This window comes from Pipistrellus hanaki (assembly GCF_964339955.1).
Source record: "Pipistrellus hanaki genome assembly, chromosome: 1".
NCBI classification, from domain to species: domain Eukaryota; kingdom Metazoa; phylum Chordata; class Mammalia; order Chiroptera; family Vespertilionidae; genus Pipistrellus; species Pipistrellus hanaki.
In genome coordinates, this window is record NC_140503.1 from 137,649,471 (window position 1) to 137,670,426 (window position 20,956).

Here is a 20,956-nt window from a genome sequence, read left to right on the forward strand (position 1 = left end):
ACATCCCTCTCAGGTCACTTTCCAGCTGGCTGATGTCAGATTCTCTGGGCCTGAGCCACAGACACTGATAGCCACTCCTCCCAGCTGCCTTCCCAGAAGACACCTTCTTTCAGAACCTGCAATGGGAGAGCGCCAGAAGTATGGGGACTTCTGTTAACCAGCTTCTCTCCACATAACCCAAAATGTCCAGAATTGAAGAAAAGTACATCCATTTTTTCATCAAAAACCTATAGGAGACCAGAATTTCATAAGAGGACTGGGCAAAACACAGCCTAGAACTGGTTGGATATCAGAACTGTGCTCCTATTTGGACCAATTGAACACAAATTGGCAAACCTGTAGCAAGAAAACAGCTATCAAAAATGGTGTTGAGCCAGGCTGGTGTGGCTCAGTAGCTGAATGTCGAACTATGAACCAGGAGGTCATGGTTGTATTCGCAGTCAGGGCACATGCCTGGGTTGCAGGCTCAATCCCCAGTGTGGGGCTTGTGGGAGGCAGCCAATCAATGATTCTCTCTCATCATTGATGTTTCTATTTCTCTCTCCCTCTTTCTTCCTCACTAATATCAATAAAAAAAATTTGTAATGGCATTGACATCAAATAGTTTCTGCTATAATTTTTCTAAATAAAACATACAATTCCTCCTCTTTTTTAATGACCTTCTAAAGAGGTGGCCTGTCATTCTTAGGAACCACTGCCTTTCTTTCGTGAAGCAGCAGTGACAGTAATAGCTGGAGTTCCACGTGGACTGCTGGTTCCCTGCTCTGTCTGGGCTATTTGTTTCATCTGGCCCATAACATCTAAAGCCCACGTGCTGGAGACAAGAGAAGAAAGTTGGGAGGGTGAGATAGGATCACCAAATAAAGTACAGATGTCCAGTTAAATTTGAATTATTTTTTTTATTTAAGTTGTGGTAAAATATACAAAACATGAAATTTGCCATATTAACTATTTTTAACTAGTTCTGTGGCATTAAGTACACTCACATTGTATGTCACCATCACCACCATCCATTCACAGAATTTTCTCATTTTCTGAAACTGAAACTCTGTCCCCACTAAACAACTCCCCATTCCCCATCCCCCCAACCCCTAGAACCCCCCATTTTATTTTCTATCTCTCTGAGTTTGATTATGGTAGGGACCTTATATGAGTGAGATCATACAGTATTTGCCTTTTTGTGTCTGGCTTATTTCATACAGCATAATGTTCCCAAGGCCCATCCATGGTGTAGCATACTATGGAATTTCCTTCCTCTTAAAGAATGAATAATATCCCATTGTGTGTATTTACACCACATTTTGTCATCCATTCTTCTGCTGATGGACACTTGGGCTGCTTCCACCTTTTGGTGAAGATTGCTGCTATGAACATTGGGGTACAGACGTCTCTTGTAATCTCTGCTTTCAATTTTTTGGGGTATTCAGAAGTGGGATTGCTGGTTACATAGCGGCTGAATCATTTTACATTCCCATCAGAAGTGCACAAGGATTTCGACTTCACTTCCTCTCCAACACTTGCTATACTTTATCTTATTGATAATAGGCATCCTAATGGATATGGGGTGGCATCTCATGGTAGTTTTGATTTGCATTTTCCCAATGACTACTGATGCTAAGCATCTTTTCATGTGCTCATTGGTCATTTGTATATCTTCTTTGGAGAAATGTCTGTTCAAGTCCTTTACTTTAAATCTGAATTTCAGATAAACAATACATTTTTATTAATAAGTCCCAATATGAGAGCTATATATGCTTAAAAAATGTATATTGCTTATCTAAAACTCATTTTTAACTAGTTGTCTCGCATTTTTATTTGAGAAATCTGGCAACCTTAAAAAGCGAGAACTTTGATTGATCTAAAACAATCTTTAAACATCTCACATTTTGCTCAGGTGAGCTCCGAAATGGCTGAGTGTGTTTTTGTGGGTGTTGGGCTGGTAGCCTGCTTTATTAGAAAATTGTAATTTCATTTTGAGATGCTCCAGACTAAATCATTTGAGCTTCACACTCTTTGTGTAATATTATTGGGCTGCCTTAATGAAATTATAACTCAAGCAAGAGATTTCATTCCCTGGTAGTAAATTAGCTTGGGCCGTGCAGGCTCGGGGACAGCCAGTCCTCCCTGGCTTATTCTTCTTGTTCAGGGAATGAAGAAGGAGCAGGCATTTTGTATCTGAGTTATTTATTGTTCTCTTTGAGTGAACGTTATATTGTTACCCGTCCCTACTGGAAACAACAGCTGTTAACAGGCTTCAGAATGAATTTCAATGTGAACTCCCCTGGCCCCTGGGAAGCTTGGTTAAAGAGAAAACAGGCTCATAATGGGAAGAAAAAGAGCGGGATTCAGGCCTGGGTCTGGACGCCTCAGGCCAGCTGCATATAAAACCACACGTCACCGGGGTCCTGGGACATCCCATTCAGACATGTGCTGAAAATGGGATTGCTGTCAATTGTCCTTTCTGACCACAGAAGCAGACAAAGGCAGCCTGAGGCAAATAGTGACCTTGCTCCCCACCCTGCCCCCATATACCGGAGGAGACAGAAAGTGTCCCGCATAGCAAAGTAACCTAACCACAGGGGGAGTGGGAATGACTCTTTCACAGCCATGTAACACAGCGGATAAGCCATGGCGTTTCCAGCTATCGTATTTTTAATAATGGGGTCAAGATTCCTATGGAATATAATGAATCATACAGATTAGGGGGAGAAGAAGATGCAAGTAGCAGGAATCTGAGAGCAGAGGAGGACTCTTGTACAAGGCAGTCGGTTCTGCTTATGGACAAGTGCTCCCAACTTCTGTAGTTAAATCTAGTCGGTGGAACCTCTAAAATCAGGAGCTTTCCTTTTGGCTCCCTTTATTAGTGTTAACGAAAAAAACCATTGAAACCTGTAAAGAATTTTTTAATGAGTTTATTTGAGCCAAAACTGTCGACAATTGCCGGGAAGCAAAACCTCAACGGATTGAGATAATGCTCCGAAGAATGGCGGGTTACATTTCTCTATTTATACACCGAAATCAAAGGAGGGACATAGGTGGGTTACATGAAATTCATTGGTGATGGAGTAAGGAGGCGGGAGAAAGCAAAGTGGTGGGAAACTCCTGGGATTGGATAAAAAGTAAAATGATGGACATGTACTCAGGTGAGTGCAGGAACAATTAACATGATAAAGAAGGAATTTGAGACATCTGTCCTGGCGCCCACCACATTTGGTTGTTCCCCAGGGGTTCCAGAAAAAAGGGAAGTTACAAGTTACCCAGACATCTCACAGATATGTTATCTTAGAGGCAAAAAGACAAATGGGCTCAGTAAAAAGATCAAAGTTGATCTTTGTCTGGGAAAATATCTGGGACATGACTACCTACTATAACCTGTTAGATATTTAATTTTCAAACCATCTTTTGTGGTTATCTTAGGTCTCTGGGTTTGCAAGACTGCCACGCAGGCCTTCCCTGAGCTTGTCAGGTTAGCATGTGGCTTTTTTCTTTCACATTAGTCATTTCTTTGTGTCTCCCAATTGTACATGCAACCTGCAATTCCTCCATCTCTCAGTAGAAGAGAGAAATTGCTGAGGCCGTGGAAAGAACATCTCTTGTTGATCATGAGTGGCATTTCCTACTTGGGTCAATCTTCCCATGGCCGTCCTCAGGGGTGTCCGGTGCCCAGGATGCCTGACCAGTCTTGCTTGGCTCACCCACCACTGGGACTGCAGGCAGAGGGCATCCCCTGGATTCCTTCTACTGCTGCAGTGACACGGTCCCACTCCCGGGAAGCCCTCCTCCGGGCGGGGAGCCCCACACTGCTTCCTCCTCCACCTGCCATCTCTCCTCCCCCTTCTGCTTCCTCCCTGTAATCCTACTTCTCAAATGCACACTCAGTATATTTTACAGTTTTAAGTCCATTATTTTCATGCATTTCAAGCCCACAAAGCAAGTTCACTAATGGTGGGAAATAGTGTTGGCTTCTCTTGCACAGATGCTCATTTCATTGTGGAATTTCTTTACTTGCTTTAGCCGCTCTCTGAGAAATGACCTCAGTCTAGCAGGCCCTGCCCCACCCAGCATCCTCTAAGCTCATGCAAGGCTGTTGCCCTGGAGACGATTACTTCGAGTTTTGAGGGACGTGGAACAAAAGGAGGGGAGATGCCAAAAATAAGAAGAGGGGGGAAAAAAGATAGAAATCATAACGCTTAAAATTGAATGGAGAGGGGAATTTGATAAAATGCTGTCAGGAATCAAATAAAAGACTGAACCAGAATGAAGTGGCTGGAACCAAAACGACCTTTCAACCTCCCTTGTCCAAACCCTCAGTAATAAGAGCATATGAAAGCACGGAGTTTTTCTGAAACTCGATGTCAAAAGAGCATTTCCGTTCTTCTTTTCTTTCCAGACAAAGTGAGCATGTTGTCAGCCTTCATCGCTCCCTTCAAGCACTTGAGCCCCGGGGCCACTAACACGGAGGATGAGGATAATCTAAGTAAGCAACCCCTTCCCTGAAGAGTGGGAGCCCAGCCTGATGTCCTCAAAGACTGGGGTCCTTGAGGTGATGTGGGAGGGGAGGGGGGATGGGAAGAGTACTATCTGAGTTTCCCAGAATAGGAGGTTTTCATCCAGTCCCCACCTGGAGTCCTCCCCTCACCTTTTGGGTGGGGGGGATAGGGAAATATTAGTTGTGTGATTGAGAACTCCAAGGATTTTGTGTGTGTATACTTTTTTTTTAAGCTATCTTAGGCCATCCTCCCTCTCTTTCCTGTGTTTTTCCTAAAAAAAAAAAAAAAAAAAAAAAAAAGAAGAAGAAGAAGAAAAAGAAAGAAAGAAAGAAAAAAGAGCATAGTCTCTTTGAACACAGTTCATACAATTATTTAACATGGGAAGAGCTGGCCAGGTGCCTGCTTGTTGAAACATTTCTGGCACATGAAACTGGAGAGACACCAGCAGTGTGGTGAGGGGACTGAAACGCTGGCTTGGGGGAGGGGACCTCACGAGTGTCCCTGCGCAGACTATACTGAGGAGGCAGAGCCTGGGGACTGGGGTGGGAGGCTCTGGTGTGCCTTATACTCGCCTCTTGTGTGTAGCATATTGTCAGGCATTTAAACAAGGGGGTGAACATTCCAAGTCATGTGAACACCTCCTACATTTCAACATTACCTAACAGATGGGTCCCCTTCTCAGCCAGAAAGAGGTGGGAACATGCTTGCTGTCCCGGAATGGGAATTACTGGCTGTCACTAGGATCGTTGGCCTGACCAAGCAGCAAGAGTGGGTGGGACTTGCACAGGAATATTGTCCACTTACCGTCAGCTCTTAAGAAACGCCACACATCTGCATGAATAGACCCTTCCATAATCATAATTATCAACAAAACTGAAAACTGAGGTTATTGCCCTGTGTTACTCCACTGAAGCAAAGCGGAATGTCAAACCAGAGCAAACCTTAGAGATGCTCTAGTTTCAGTCCTGTGTTTTCTAGGTAAGGACGGAAAGGGGTGGAGGATGTGGAGAAAGTCACGTGGGAAACAGAACACGGGTCTCCTGGCTATTCGTTCAGGGTCCCTTCCTCAGCAAACACCTCGGTCACAGTGGAATGTGAACAAACGATTGTTTCTGTCTCTCATGACTGGAAAACTCCTAGAGTGCAGTCAAGGTATTAATAACATGAGGACTACAACCTTACCGTTTCCGTGTCCTTGCCAACGAGCTGTAGAAACCCTGGCTGTTAGCCTCTCCACGTGGAAGTAGCTCTCCCCTTCCATCGGCTCCCAGGCTAATGACTTGTGGTGCCAGAACAGTTCTGGAAGTAGGATCCAGTGGGCACACGTCTGGTGCCATCTCTATGTCATTAGCCCTGCTATGAATATCGCTGCTCAGACTCTCAGAGACTCATTCCCAAGACAGGCACAGTGACATGGAATTGAGGTCAGAATCAAACAAGATAGCACAGGAAGACCTTTTAGACAAGGACCTGGGATATATAAATGCTCTCTCCAGGTTGGTTAGTGCCAGTAATTAGGCTATTTTTCTAATTCACCTCACTGACTAGTCGGTAAAAGCTTACAGACAAGAGTGACTTTTATTTATTACATGTTAAAATGCCTTTGAAATGCTCGGAAAGTCTTATTTTCCATCAATGGATTAGTCATCCCCTTTGTAATATGTGCTGTTAATATACTTAGAAAACCCTATTTTCATACACTGTTCAAAGCTACACCTGCAAATGAATGTTTGTCTTACTCAACATTTCTCACTACTATGACCCATGAAGTCCCTCAACTTACTGCCCAAATGCCACTGGGAGGTGAAAGAGAAAGAGTGCACCTCCCCTAAAGGGTGTGTGTGTGTATGTGTGTGTGTGTAATGTATGGTGTACATGGTGTATATATTATGTGTGTGGTGTATGTTCTGTGTTTTGTGCATGTAATGTGTGCATGGTATGTGATAAATGTGATATGTTCGGTGAGTGTTCATATGTGTGATGTGTGTGCAAAGTATGCATGGTGTCCATTATATGCATGTCATGTGTTTATATGTTGTGTGTAATGTGGGTGTAAAGTGTGTGTGGTGTGTGTGATGTGTGTGGTGTGTGTAAAGTGTAGGTGGTATGTGTGATGTCTATGTAATGTGTGTGTGTGTGTGTGTGTGTGTGTGTGTGTGTGTAGTGTGGTGTGTGTAATGGATGTTCACTGTGTATGCACATGTGTACACACGCATATGCAGGGAGGAAAGGTAGTGGTAGAGGCAAGTGTATCCTTGCTTTGAAATCTCTTGTTTATATCTACAAACAAAAACGATGTGTCTAGGTTGGTTTAAGATGAAATTCCACCGTTGAGGACCATCTCATTCCCGTGACCCCGGCGCTCACTCTGCTCCTTCCCTAGGGCTGAGCTCTAATATCCAGGGCTGAGCAGAGGTCAGGGACCCACAGCCAGACAGGGACCCACTGAGAGGGGCCAGTGTCGGTGAGACCACCTGGCAGCCAGCCATCAGCAGGCTGGGTTCTGGCTCACACCTGGTTCCCAGGTGAACCAGATAATGCCTACCTGGGATCCCTGAAAGCTTTCTTCTTCAAACACTGAGGAGAATGGTTGCTGGCCCTACCCCATCACCTCTGCCCCTGACACTGACAGAAGGTGTCACATGAGGAAGGCTGAGACGCGGATCCCGGCAGGGCCATAGGCCTGCACAGTCCACACTTTTTGCATGGGTCTGAAGGAGGGCAGCCACGCACCCCAAGATGCTGGCAGCTCCAGCAGCAGGGCAGGTCTTGGAAGGAGGCCATCCTGTCCTGCTGCAGAGCCTGATCCGAGAGCATCAGTGACTGGCCAGTGTGACCACACAGCCAGGACCTTGCATTCTGTATTGCAAGTCACCAGGCCCGCAGGACTGGCCCCCACAGTCTCCCTGAATCTTACCCTTGAAGCACAAAGACCTTCCTGCACGAACGGAGAGCACAACCTCATAGCTCCTGTCACTGGCCCGGTCTGGGTAGGGTGGGTGGATTGGACACTATCCTCCCATCTGCAGACACAGCAGTGTCAGGACTAGTGAGGCAGTGTGAGGAGAAGGTCCCAACCACTCAACTACTACAAACTCCAGCTGCATATTGACCAGTCAGATGCTGGCCTGGGGACAGGGACACAGAGGAGGCAGATGCTGGCACCTTACATGGGCGCCTGCACTCCAAGCAGGTGATAATACAGCGAGATGGCAGCCGGGGCCTTGCCCCAGCAAATACAGCCCAGGCATTGAACTTAATTCCAAAAGATGTATTTCACCTGGAAAATAAATGTTTAACCACAGCCATCTATATATAGAAAAGCCTAATATGTGAATTGTCCCCTCGGAGTTCAACCTGGAGACCGGGAGTTGGATCACTCACTATGACCTGCACTGACTACCAGGGCTCGGTGCAGAACAAAGGAAAGACCCGGCCAGCAGCCAAAAGACCCTGATTGGCCCTGATTGCCGGCCAGGTCTAGGGAGGGACCCTACTCGTGCACAAATTTTGTGCACCAAGCCTCTAGTGATATATAAAATTCCACTCTTTCTCCCCAAAATCCCAGTTAGTCACTTACCAGATAGGTTATCAGAGAGAAAGGGAGAGATGTATCCACCTGATGTTCCTTACAGTATATTTGTTATAATTGTTCTGTTACTATTTTTTATTGTTAATTTTTTACTGGGCCTCACTTGTAAACTAAACTTTGTCATAATTAGGTATGTATAGAAAAGAACATGGTTGCCAAAACCAGTTTGGCTCAGTGGATAGAGCATTGGCTAAAAGGTCCCAGATTCGATTCCGGTCAAGGGCATGTACCTTGATTGCGGGCAAGTCCTCAGTAGGGGGTGTGCAGGAGGCAGCTGATCGATGTTTCTCTTTCATCGATGTTTCTAACTCTCTATTCCTCTCTTTTCCTCTCTGTGAAAAATCAATAAAATATTTTAAAAAAAAGAAAAGAAAAGAAAAGAAAAGAAAAGAAAAGAAAAGAAAAGAAAAGAAAAGAAAAGAAAAGAAAAGAAAAGAAAAGAACATGGTATATGTACTATCTGAGCTTTCAGGCAACCTCTGAGGGTCTTGGAATGTACACCCCACCAATAAGGGGGGACAACAGTATTTTCTGATGTGTCAGGGCTTTCCCTGATCCTATTACACATGTTCCTTTAGTTCAACTTCATAATAAGTCAAGAGTTATTAAAACCCACATTTTCCATCTTAAAAATGGAGTGTGGGTAGTTTGAGAGATTTGTCCAAGGTCACACCTACAGGAAGGACGGAGAGGGCTTTCCCCAGAGCCAATGGAGTGGCCACGGCCCTTCCTCCCATCCCCCTCTCCTGGTTCATGCTCAGCACCCCATCAGAAACCAGCATGTGGACTGTGCTGGAGGGAGCTGGGCCCCCAATCTGCCCACTTGCAAAACCCAGTGGGTAACATCGCCCCAGAGATTGGAGCTCGTGTATCCAGGAGAAGGACCAGAGCTCTGCATTGTTATCAGTTATTAGATAGTGATCATTTTGGAAGGACGCTTCATGCCACCGTCTGATCATCGTGTCTAGGCCGTTGAAAACTAATAATGGCCATCGTCATAGGGTACTGAGTGTGCGGGAGAGAAGAGCCAGAAGCAATCTCAGGAGGGGAGGGGAAGTTCCCCACCGTGAGGGCTGTTGCTCCAAGATAAACCTTTCTACTTGAAAAGGCAGCCGAGGTCATCTGATACGCCAGCCGCCTTAATCACACGCGCGGCTCCCTCCATCCCCACATCGTGAGAAATCAATAAGAAATTAGAGCACCCAGCGAGTTTCAGGCAATCTGCTTGGAGCTTTTTGGTGGGGTTATTTATTTTTTTCCCCCATCATTATGTTTAATCTGGGAAGCTGTGTGGTTAATCCGACCCACTGCCCTGGGCCCACATGGCGGAGCTCCTGGCTGCGGGACCCAGGCACATAATGATGCAGAGAGGGGCTGAGTCAGCGCTCAATACCTGCAGGTAATTATTTCTACAAAATAGTCTATGAGCGATGCCACCCACCTCTAACTTATAGAAGGCTCAGGTTCACTCCTTTGACAGAATCACCATTACAGGCCTAACATTCTATAGACACAAACCACCAGGGGACACATAACAGAGCCGCCTTGCAATTTAGAGAACGGAGCCCATGCGCAGCGGACGGTTCTGCAAACAGTCCTGACTTTCACCACTGCCAGGAGCACGGCCTGGGAGCTACCGGGGCTGGTGGCTGAGGTGTCACCAAGAGCTCCTGAGCTGGAAGGACTCACAAGAGAGGAGCCTTGCCCAGGGTGAGGTACCGCCCTGAGGCACCCGTTGGTATTTCTCATTATTATTCTCCACTGCAGAGCCATGAACATGAGGGTATCTCCAGCTCCGGCCAGGCTGAGGGAAAAGTGTTCAGCGTCCATTTATAAGCTGCGGGCTGACTGTAAAAATCACCCCCAGTTCCCACTTGCTTCACAAGAGAAAACTCATTGGCAACCTGCTGCCCAGCCCCCCGGAGCCCCTGAGATCTTGGTTCGAAGGGCTCAAGGGTGTTTCTGCGTGGGGTCCCGGCTCTGCATGAGGTCCTGGCTCTGCCTCCTTACCTCACACATCCACCCACTAGAATGGTGGGCTATGTACTCTCAGCACTTCATCCCTCCCAGAGGCGGGCATCCCTGTGAAATGGCCAAGGAGTGTGGCACTGTCTGTGCCCATACATTCACCTTCAGAGCAGCAAGACATTCCCAGGGTGGAATGGCATCTCGGCCAGTTATCCAGCTGGTCTGCCTCTCTGAGCCTCCGTTTCCACCCCTACAAAATGGTGCTGTGCCACCCACCACCGCGGAGATGGGAGGAATAAGAAAGGTGCATGTGGGCCTGGTGGCCGGGAACTGCACAGTGGGACCATCATCTGGGGCGTTTCATAGGACACTGGGTCAGCATTCCAGCCTCTTCACCAGGGACCCTGGTCCTGTGGTTCTGTGACAAGCCAAGCTGAAGTTTTCTAAACAGAACAGTTCCATTGGCAAAGAGTGCCGAGAGCCTGTCCAGAAAAGCTAAATCACTGCACACGTCCACCATGTATAGGTTGCAAGTGATGATTCTGCTACATTTAACACATTTCAATTTTTTTGCAAACTATTAAAACATCACAGATACAAATGAAGCCTCCACCTGGGCCCCCATTCCATTCCCTCCTTGCCTCCCAGCAGGTTAGCATCTAAGCTTCAGCACTGTGTCTGATCCCACAGACTACATGCAGAGCCTGTGTTGTCATAATTTATATCAATGGCCATCGCACTCTATGTATTACTTTGCAAGTTGCTTTTATCATGCAACGTTATGCCTCTGAACTTCCTCTACGATGAAACAGGTAAACCTGGCTCATTAACTATGAGTGCTATTGAGCATTCCATCCTATGATCGCGCCACCATTCAGTTACCAGTCTGCACACAGGGCAGACCCGTGTGGCTCTCAGTGCTGCCTGCAGCTGCTAGAAAGAAGGGGCCACCTGTGATTCGGTTTGGGGGAGGCCTTGGGAGAGGGGGCCAGAGGGCCTGTGCTCGGCTGGTCTCAACCCCTCGCCATCTCAGCCACACTCAGAGCAACAGGCGGGAGCCCGTGTGAGCTGGTCAGGCTGACCACATCCACATGCCATGTTCTCAGAAATGCAGGAGCCACTCAGGGCTGAGTGTCCTCCCTCGTTCTGAGCAGTCGGCCCCACATTCAGGGAAGCTTAGTAACTCCTGTCAGCCTAGAAAGGGCTCCTGTGCACAGCCCCGTCCGCAGAGGTGTCTGTCTCCTGGCGCGCTGAGACCCCTGGTCACCGCTGTCTGTTCTCGCCTCCAGGTACCAGCAGCGCAGATGTGAAGGAGAATCGAAATGTGAGCAACCTGGAGGCACGGCCGCTGCCCGCGGGCGACAGAGCCCGAGGCGGTGCACCTGGCGTGAAGAGGAAAAGGCCTCTGGAGGAGGGCAACAGTGGCCACTTCTGCAAACTGCAGCTCCTCTGGAAGACGCTCTCATGGTCAATGACGCCCAAGAACGCGCTGGTGCAGCTGCACGAGCTGCGGCCGGGCCTGCAGTACCGGATGGTGTCCCAGACCGGCCCGGTGCACGCACCCGTCTTCGCGGTGGCAGTGGAGGTGAACGGGCTCACGTTCGAGGGCACGGGGCCCACCAAGAAGAAGGCCAAGATGCGGGCGGCAGAGCTGGCCCTGCGCTCCTTCGTGCAGTTCCCCAACGCCTGCCAGGCCCACCTGGCCATGGGCAGCAGCCCCAGCCCCTGCACAGACTTCACCTCCGACCAGGCCGACTTCCCTGACACGCTGTTCAAGCGGTTCGAGCCCTCGGCACCCAGCGCGGCCTTCCCGGGCCACCGCCCCGCCGAGCCCCAGCCGCTGTCCCCCGTCTGCCGGCGGGGACGGCTGCTGCGCAGCACGCTGGACCCCGCGGCCCCGGGCGAGAGGAACCCGGTGGTGGTGTTGAACCAGCTGCGCGCCGGCCTGCGCTACGTGTGCCTCTCGGAGCCCGCCGACAGGCAGCGGCCGCGCAGCTTCGTCATGGCCGTGAGCGTGGACGGCAGGATGTTTGAAGGCTCGGGACGCAGCAAGAAGCTGGCCAAGGGCCAGGCGGCGCAGGCGGCCCTCCAGGCCCTCTTCGACATCCGGCTGCCCGGCCACGTGCCCAGCAGGAGCAAAAGTCACCTCCTGCCCCAGGTGAGAATTCTCAGGTAGCTCCCGGCAGGTGGCATCTCCCGGATGCTAGGAGACCAGGAGCTGGGACGGGCAGCAGGCAGCCCCCTGCTCCAGTCGCTGTAAGTAGAGAGCGCCCACACGCACCTCTCCCAGAGCAGCCAGCTCAGCCCCGGCCCAGCCTCACCATGAGAGCGTTGGTCAGGCTTCAGGGGAGAGGATCATGTGCATATAAAGAAAGAACGTCGACATTCGGACTTAGCAGAGGGGCAGGGGAAGAGTGAAGTCAGGTGTTGTCTGTGGTGACACCAATGGCAGGAAAGAGGGCGGGGCAAAGGCAGGGCCCGTCCCCAGATGGGCCGACAGGGAAGCACAGCTGGCAGCGGCGCTCTGCCCTTCAGTGGCTTGGTTGCTGAGCCTTCTGCAGCAGGAGGACCGGAGGAGGTGAAATGCATGTTAGGTAGCAGTTTGGGTGGAGTGTCTCGCTGAGGAGGCTGGAGGAAGGGAAGCGAATGGGAATCATCGACTCAGTGATTCCACCCGGAGGCAGGGGCCTGAGCGGCAGGCGGGACGCCAGGTGCAGCCACACGGAGGGGCGGTCAGACGGTCCAACCCTCACCTGCGAGCAGAGGGCTCTGAACCAGGGCAGGCTGGGACCTGGTGTCAGCAACCTCCCTCCGGCCCTTTCACACCAGTGACAGGTCTGCTTTCTCACGCCGGCTCACCTTTGCTCGTGCGAAAAACACTTTCATAGCGCCGCCCATGTGTCAGGAACGAGTCTTTCCCTTGTCCTTCCAAGCCTTGTAGCTGCTTGTATATGCAAATTACCTTTTGTCTTAGCCTTTTCGGAATTGCCAGTAGGCATCACTAATGTATTAGAGGCAGGAAAGTATCTTTATTCATGTTGGTGTCAATTGTGGGGAGGAACATAGTTCAAATGCACTTAACGCCGTGCAGGTAAGTCCCCGGTAACTGTCAGGTGTTGCTGCCATGGCTGTCCCGATCACCTGCCTCCCAGCCCCTGGGACAGAACCTGCTGTCACCTTGGGAAGCCTCGTGTCAGTGGAAGGAGGCAGGGTGCCGCCCAGACCTCAGGGAGCAGGAAGGACATGCCGCCGCGAACAGACCTGACACACAGGACAGATGCCTCGAGCTGAGTCACAGTGCTCAGTAAGTACTGATGGGACAGGGGTCCTCTGCTCACAGCTCACTGAGTGAGGGAGGGAGACCGTCCAACAAGAGCCCAATCGAGGGATGGCTGTTTCTCCTGCTACCTCTGCCCCCAACGCCGTCAGCCATTTTCACATATTTGTTGAACCTTCTCAAGAGCAGGTTGAAGGGATTTAGGCCATCATCTTCATCGGTCTTGCCTTTCAGTTCACCCTCAAATAACACACAAGCCACGTAGAAACGGGGTATTTGCAAGAAGTGGGGCATCGAAGGTCCCTGAGCACTTCCTGCAAGAAGAATTCAGCCTCGTTTCTCCTTCCTGGCATCTATCTCCATTTTACACTGTTTTCTCTCTTTTTCCTTCTGGTCCTGTTTCTCCGTTAGCTGGAGCTTAAGCTTGCCACCACACCCAGGAAGCCTCTGTGCCCCCCAAAAGCTGGATGATCCCAGGTGGCCCAAGGCCTCCGCATCGCCTGTCCTCTCACTCCCTCCTCAGGAGGCCCCCTGCAGGGCACGCCGTGGTGTGTCCCCTCGTCTTCTAGTCTGTCATTCCCTGGCATGGCCATCCCTCCAAGGGCCCTCACGGCCCCGCCTTTCCTGTTCAGTAAGAAACGTTTGTTCCCCCTTGTACCCACTCTCCGCCCGCCCACCCCAAACGAGCGTTGAGGGATGTCAGGGAGCTGCAGCCGAGACGCGTTCCTCTCATGCCGTCACCCCCGAGCTCCCGCGGTGGAGGGGCCGGGCAGCACCGCTGCTTCGTAACAGTCGTTTGACCCCAGAAAGCAGCACATCCGTTAAAGCCGCGGCTGCCGAATTATTTTTCTCTGACAGTCTGCTAACCACCCCGGCGGGATGATGGAGGGCTCGGAGCAGCGAGAGGGCGGAGGGCCATCCATCATGCCCGGGCACTGCCGTCCTCAGGCTCGTTACCGTTCCCTCGGCCCGTCCCCGGGCTGGGTGGGGCCCAGAGGGTCAGGGGACCCAGGACCAGGCGTCTCCAGCGGCTTCATTAAATTCGAATCCTGTCTCGCACACGGTCTGGGTACAGGGACTGATCTTTACAAAGCAACTCCAAGAGTCCCTGTACAGGCAGCTCTGCTCCCCTGCTTGGCCCAACACTGTCTATACAGCAGGCGCCTAGGCCTGCTGGGCCTGCTGGCACCGTGGCCCGGAGCTCCCTTGCCCAGTGCAGGACCCTTCGCCATCCTGCCTGGCTGCACTGTTAGCACCTGCTCGGGGACAGCATGTCGGACACCCTGTCCTGGCTGGGCTCCCAGAACCACCGTTCACACTGCCTGAAGGCAGGTCCCCCCCACTGACCGTGGAGGACACTCCCCAAGGCTACCCGGGGGGAGGCAGATAGCCGACAATGGAGAGACATAATTTCAGAAACTTGGGAGCCGACACCAATATTTCATGGCCTTTGCCCCAAGTCCCAGGTTCTGCCCTACACAGGGAAAAACAGGCCAAGCGTCTGGTTCTGACACTCGTATTGGTCACACGTGTACAGAAGCAAACGTGTCTGTACAGTGCTTTACCCAAAGGCTCGGTCTTGTGTGAATGAAGCTCCAGAACCAGCCCTCGTGGTCACCTCTGTAGGGAAGTAATGAAATTAAGCAATGTTATCGCTTTAAGAAGTATTGAAAGGAAAAACGTTTTAAAAGTGACAGTGGCTAAGGTCATGCACGACATGCAGGAGGAGAGCCAGGGACCTGCACCGTGGTTCTCAGGCAGGTGGCTCAGGCGACCGCACTGACAGGTAACCTGCCCTATAGAACCTTATCAGGGCTCTTGGACTCGGCCCGGGGAGCAGGACCACGGCAGGACCAGCAGAGCGGGCTGGGCGCTTGCTCATCATCAAGACAATTCTGACTAAGCATCACTCCCAGCGCCCCTCAGGTAAAGCGGTCGGTGCCACCGCACTCTCCATCCAATCAGAGACTTTCTGGAAAGAGGGAAGCCGCCCCTCCTGCCAGGTAACGCTGGCATCCTTTTCCAATCAACTTGTTTCCGTCTCGATTTTGGAAGAGTGACTTCTAAAGAATGATATTCTTGATAAAGATGAAGATCACAGGGCTTGGTTTCTCTAAGATTCTGGTTCTCACAATGAGGCTAGTTCTGCTCCTACGATTTCACGAGATATGACTTCAGGTCTCGTAGCCAGATGCTGAGACCAAGGCTTTATTTTTTTGAACTGCAGTACAGACCTAACTGGGCAGGGTCTACACGGCTCGCCCAATGCACCTGGAGGCAGCTGGGCTGAGCCCCTCAGACACTTCTATTCACCTGCAGCGCTGTCTCCTCTGGCACAGAATTCCTCTAGTTTAACGAGATACTTGGGAGTGATCATAAGACCAAGTCACATTAAAATGTCTATTTCCTGGAAGCATCATCTTAAAATAAAAGAAGAAGAAAGCCACACGATTTACACCTTTCTGCTTCTTCATTTCCCAGTTCCCAGCATGAGAAAAGTTTAATTCATAACAGCATTCCATTCACCCAGAAAGGCATATCTCTCTGTTCCCTTGTCACGGAAACGGGTCGCTGGGGAGAATAGCACACATGTGATGGGAGTAAACAGAAAGTGAGGAAAAGTCAAGCTAACGCTACAAAGGGGGAGACATCATGAAGCATCACCCGTGTCTTCTAGGAGGGGCAGAAACCACGGGATTATATAACTAATGTAAAGGAAACAATTTATTTTTAATTTTCAGCATTTTGTAGTAAATTGGATCAGAACTCCTGCATTGGCCCCATTCCATGGAGTCCACCCCAGAATTAGCTGCCGAGTCAGATGGAGGACCGGCCCTTGCTCCATGCGTGACAGCTGGGCTGCAGGCACTCACAGGATGGTTACAAAAACTCGGCTTCCTTCTTCCAAACACCAGGGTGCCCGGCTGCCTCTGGTCACTTGGCAGACTGCCTTTGTAATCTCATACTCCTGCTAATCTGCTCGCTCGGTAGACGCAGCACCCTAGCCATTGGAAAGCAGGGCTGGTCATTAATATTGCTGTAACAGGTTAGCAGTAGAGGGTCCTCGCATTCTCAATAAGCTTCAATGAAAAGTGATTTGATATGGAAGCCACACACACTGGGCCTCACACTGCCCCCCTCCCCCATGCCTAGGGCACCAGGGGACAGCGTCCGAGGCCACAGCGACAGCCCCTGCTCAGCCAGACCTTCACCAGGTCCCTGTTCCCTCAGAAGCACTGATGGCAGGAACGACAGTGACAGTATTACTTCCCTGTCATTACGCACGGAAATATCTTCCAAAACCCCTTCTTCGTGAGGGTTTTTCAGGCTTTGTAGATGTACATTTATACAATACATATAAAATGCAATATAATAAATATTTACACAATACACATTTACACAATGTATATGCAAGATGCTCCTATAAATAAAGATTTTTTTTGTACCATGATATACAATGCACAATACACATTGATAGAGTAGCCTTACTATATCTAACTTCCTACTGAAACAAGTTTGGTGCCGTTTTGGTAAGAGCTAGATCTGTATTTAAGTCTGTGCGTGCTCAGTACTGGCTGGCATTTTCCCTTGTAGTTAATATTTCTTAAGCAGAGCCTATAAAGCAGGCTTTCCACTTGTCTCGTCATCATGCAGCCGCGGTTCATGCTGGTGACGGTGGCGACTACGGGGAGATTTTGTGGTGTTGTGTTTTGTTTTTTAATATATTTTATGGATTTTTTACAGAGAGGAGGAGAGAGGGATAGAGAGCTAGGAACACCGATGAGAGAGAAACATCGACCAGCTGCCTCTTGCACATCCCCCACTGGGGATGTGCCCACAACCAATGTACATGCCCCTGACTGGAATCAAACCTGGGACCTTTCAGTCCGCAGACCAACGCTCTACCACAGAGTCAAACCGGTTTCGGCTACGGGGAGGTTTTATTAGGAGCTGATATTCTCCGGCTCACTGGGCCCCGTGTTGTGCTAGGTGCTTTACCTACAACAACACTTTCAGGCCTGGTAAACACCTGGGAGGGGCACACTCACGCTCCCGTCACCCAGATGAGGACACTGAGGTACGGGAAAGCTAAGGCCTCTGCCCAGAGTCCAGCTGGCAAGTGTGGGGCCGGGAGGACCATAGGGAGCCCTCAGACATCAGCCTGCCTCTGCCCCAATTCCAGTCCCTGCACAGCCTCTTCAGGAGACGCAGTGCCATGTGACGTGGCACCGTGACAGTGACTCAAGGGTGCGTGTTGCTCGTTCAAAACAAGGAACAAGAGGCGCTGACTAACTGAGAGGTCCCAGAGGTTGGCCATGATTGGAAAGGGGGCTCCCAGGGCCAGGGCTCCACTCCCACAGCTGAGTCCACAGATGGAACACCTGAGCTCAGGGTGGGGCGGACCTGGGGGCACATTCAGAACTCTCTGTCAGGGGGTCCCTCACTGGAATGACCCCCCTGGGAGCCCGGGGTGGCTGGGAGCTTGCCAATGGCCCCCACACTGGGAGACCACCTCTGTCAGCACAGAACCTACCCGTCTTTGTCGGGCTTTGTAGCACAGCCAGGTCCCCTCTTCCTCGGGGACACATTCTTACACTGAAAGGAGAGAGGAGGCCAATGGGAGAAAGCCAGCATGTAAAGGAGCCAGAGACAGTGAAGAAGACTGGCCAAGAGAGCGGGAGGGGCGCCTGGCAGCGGCAGGGCGCCAACGAGAGATGGGAAAGAAACGCAGGGAAGGGCAGGGTCCAAGTTTGCCGTTTGCAACATCTTGGAAGGGCCTTATCCCAGCAGTAACCTCACCCTCTATGCTGTCCTGGGCTGTGGGGGCGTGTTGCTATTTGCATCTGGTCTCTGGCCTCTGATCCCCCCAAGGCCCCAGGAGTCCCACAGGGAGGCCAGCTGCCTGTAAAGAGACCCCAATTCTCAGGATGGAGAGGAGAGCTCCCCGTGGTGCTGACTGGCTGAGCAGTCCTACAGCTGCTCCATCTCCATCAAGCATGTCAAACTCAAAGGCTAACTCGGGCCAAATAAACAAGGTATGTGGCCCGCAGGCCGCAAGTTTGACACGCTTGATCTACATGGGTGATGCATGGTGGGCTGTGCACGCTGGGTCCAAGAGGGGGAACTGGAACCTGGCTCCTCCTTGTCTCTGTTTTTCCTAGGCCTCACATTCCAAACTCTTGTCCAAACGTGAGCTCTGCTTCCCCGGGAAACAGGAGGCAAGAGAATAGTGGAGTGCAGGGGGTGTCCTGGGTGAGAGGAAGTGAGGTCTGTGACTCATGCAGGCCGGAGCAGGGTTGTGTGGAAGGGCCTCCAGCCACGATGCAGAGGCCATGTCTGGGCTAGGCCACGAGGTGGCATAAGCTCTGGCCACAGGGACAGGGTGACCGGCTGCAGGTGCAGCATGGCTGGGCAGCTGCCGCTGGCACACCTGCGGGCCTGAGAGGGACTTTGCTGGGCGCCTGCCCAGTGCTCGCCCAGCAGGGGCAGGGCCTTCTCAGGAGTTAGAGCTCTGCTCCCACAGGCCCACGTGCGGAACCCACAACCCAGACCCTGTCCCCTTCCTAAGGAAACGTGAGCAAACCAGGCAGTGGTGATGCCTTGAGAAGCATGAAGGCCGGCTTTAGTTCCTTGGAGCTTTTAGACTCTCAGGAACTGCAGGGAATGTTCTTCCCATCAGACTATCAGGTAGTCACTCCCACCAACCACCATGAGCGCCTTGGGGCCATATGCAACCTCTATCTATCTGTCTATCTCTCTGTCTCTCTCTGTCTCTGTCTCTGTCTCTGTATCTTTATCTCTCTCTGTATCTCACTCTGTCTCTATTTCTCTGTATCTCTGTCTCTCTCTATGTGTCTCTCTCTGTCTCTGTCTCTATCTGTCTCTCTGTGTATCTCTTTCTCACTATCTCTGTCTCTCTGTCTCTATTTCTCTGTGCCTCTGTCTCTCTGATCTCTGTTTCTCTGTATCTCTCTATCTCTGTTTCTCTGTCTCTGTCTCTCTGTCTCTGTATCTCTGTCTCTCTATATCGTTGTCTCTGTCTCTTTCTGTTTTTGTCTTTGTCTCTGTCTCTGCCCCTCCCTTCACTTTTCCACCCTCGCTTTTCAATCACCCGGAATTGATTCAGTCCCCCTTTCAGCCATTCTGGTGCACATACAGTAGCAGTATACAGGGGTGGGCAAAAGTAGGTTCACAGCTGTAGTATGTGAAACAGTTTATTTTGTATCATATATTTTTTCCATATGAACAACTGTAAATCTACTTTTGCCCACCCCTGCATTGGGTGCTCTGCATAGATGTGATTCTACGTAAGCGCAGTGTCAGTGGGCATGTATGCAGCAGGTACTATGTGCTGGGCCTGACGGGAGTGCCTCCAGGATGACCCAGGTTCTGGCAGAGAACGAGCAGACGATCTGAGCATAGACGTCGTGTCCTAGGCTTTGTGATCTGTGTGTTTGCATTTCCGTCTCCGGTGACTGACAGGTCACAAGACTCCCATCCTGGGTCAGGGGGTGAACGTGGTCGTGGGAGGTGGGAGTTGGCATGGCCTCCATGTCAGGCCTCCTGCACCCTCACACCTCTTCCTCTCGGTGCCTCCTTTCCTGGCCTGTAAAGTGAGGTGATCATGAAAGCGTTTACTTTGTATAGTGGAAGAATGAAATGGTTAATATATGCAAACTGCTTAAAATAGCACTTGGCACAGGGAACTCCCCTAAGTGTTTGTCATTCTTACTCCAGGGACGCTGGCTGTGGGCATGGGGCACAGGTGGACACACAGGTCATCGGGAGGAGGCAGGGCAAATACTCCAAGAAACACTTAGATTCGCTCCTCTAGCCCCATTGGAGGGGGCAGGGGAGAGAGTGGGAGGGGGTGCATCTTTAAAATACCAACGGGGAGCTCGGGCTGGCTGGGGAGGTGGGACCCAGGGCCTCGGCTGCCCTTAGCCACACTAAGAGGCCCTCAAGCGTCTTTGAGCCTCCGTTTCCTCATCTTGAAAAGACAGGGCTGTAAGTAGATGTTCGCTTTCTGCCGTCATGCTCCAAGCAGATAGAAGCTGGTGCGAGAGGCCCATATGCCAGCACACGATGTACAACACGGGCTCAATATGCTAGCAGCCACTTGCTGTATAACATTTTTAAGAGTAACACACACAAACACGCCATCATGTTGACACGCAATCTGTAGCTTTCTGTCCAAAACTAGAGCTTGTATTTTCTCACACCAGCCGTGTTTTCCATTACAGTGTAGTCTCCCAAACCAAAGGAAGCACTGGGGACAGCAGCAGACAGAGGAAGCTGAGGTGACCCAGCGATCTATGCTGGTTGTGGCTGTCCCCAGGCCCTCCCACCTCCCAGGTCTGGAACCTCCAGAGGGCCCGGAAACTAGTGCCCCCGGGAGGACAAGGCATCAGCTACAGGGACCTGTGCTGTGAGAATGGCGTCACAGGCAGAGTGTGGAAAAGGGAAGGGTGGGAGAATCTGCTGGAACCAGGGGAGAAGAAAAGCCTCACCAGAGGAGGGCAGGTCTGGAAACACCCCCAGACGGCTGGAACAGCGTGAGGAAAGGCCGAGGAGGGTGTGTCACAGCGCAGGGCTGAGCTGGCAGTGCCTGCTGGAAGGAGAGGCATC

At 50.8% G+C, this 20,956-nt stretch overlaps 1 protein-coding gene across 1 annotated transcript in view; it reads left to right on the forward strand.

The window, feature by feature from the left end:
- ADARB2 (adenosine deaminase RNA specific B2 (inactive)) overlaps positions 1-20,956 on the forward strand; it is a 404,866-nt gene that overhangs the window by 267,682 nt on the left and 116,228 nt on the right. Inside the window, exons 2-3 of the mRNA XM_084872338.1 lie at positions 4,391-4,477; positions 11,340-12,208. Of these exons, the coding sequence (XP_084728464.1) occupies positions 4,391-4,477; positions 11,340-12,208 (956 nt within the window). The remainder of the gene's footprint in view (positions 1-4,390; positions 4,478-11,339; positions 12,209-20,956) is intronic.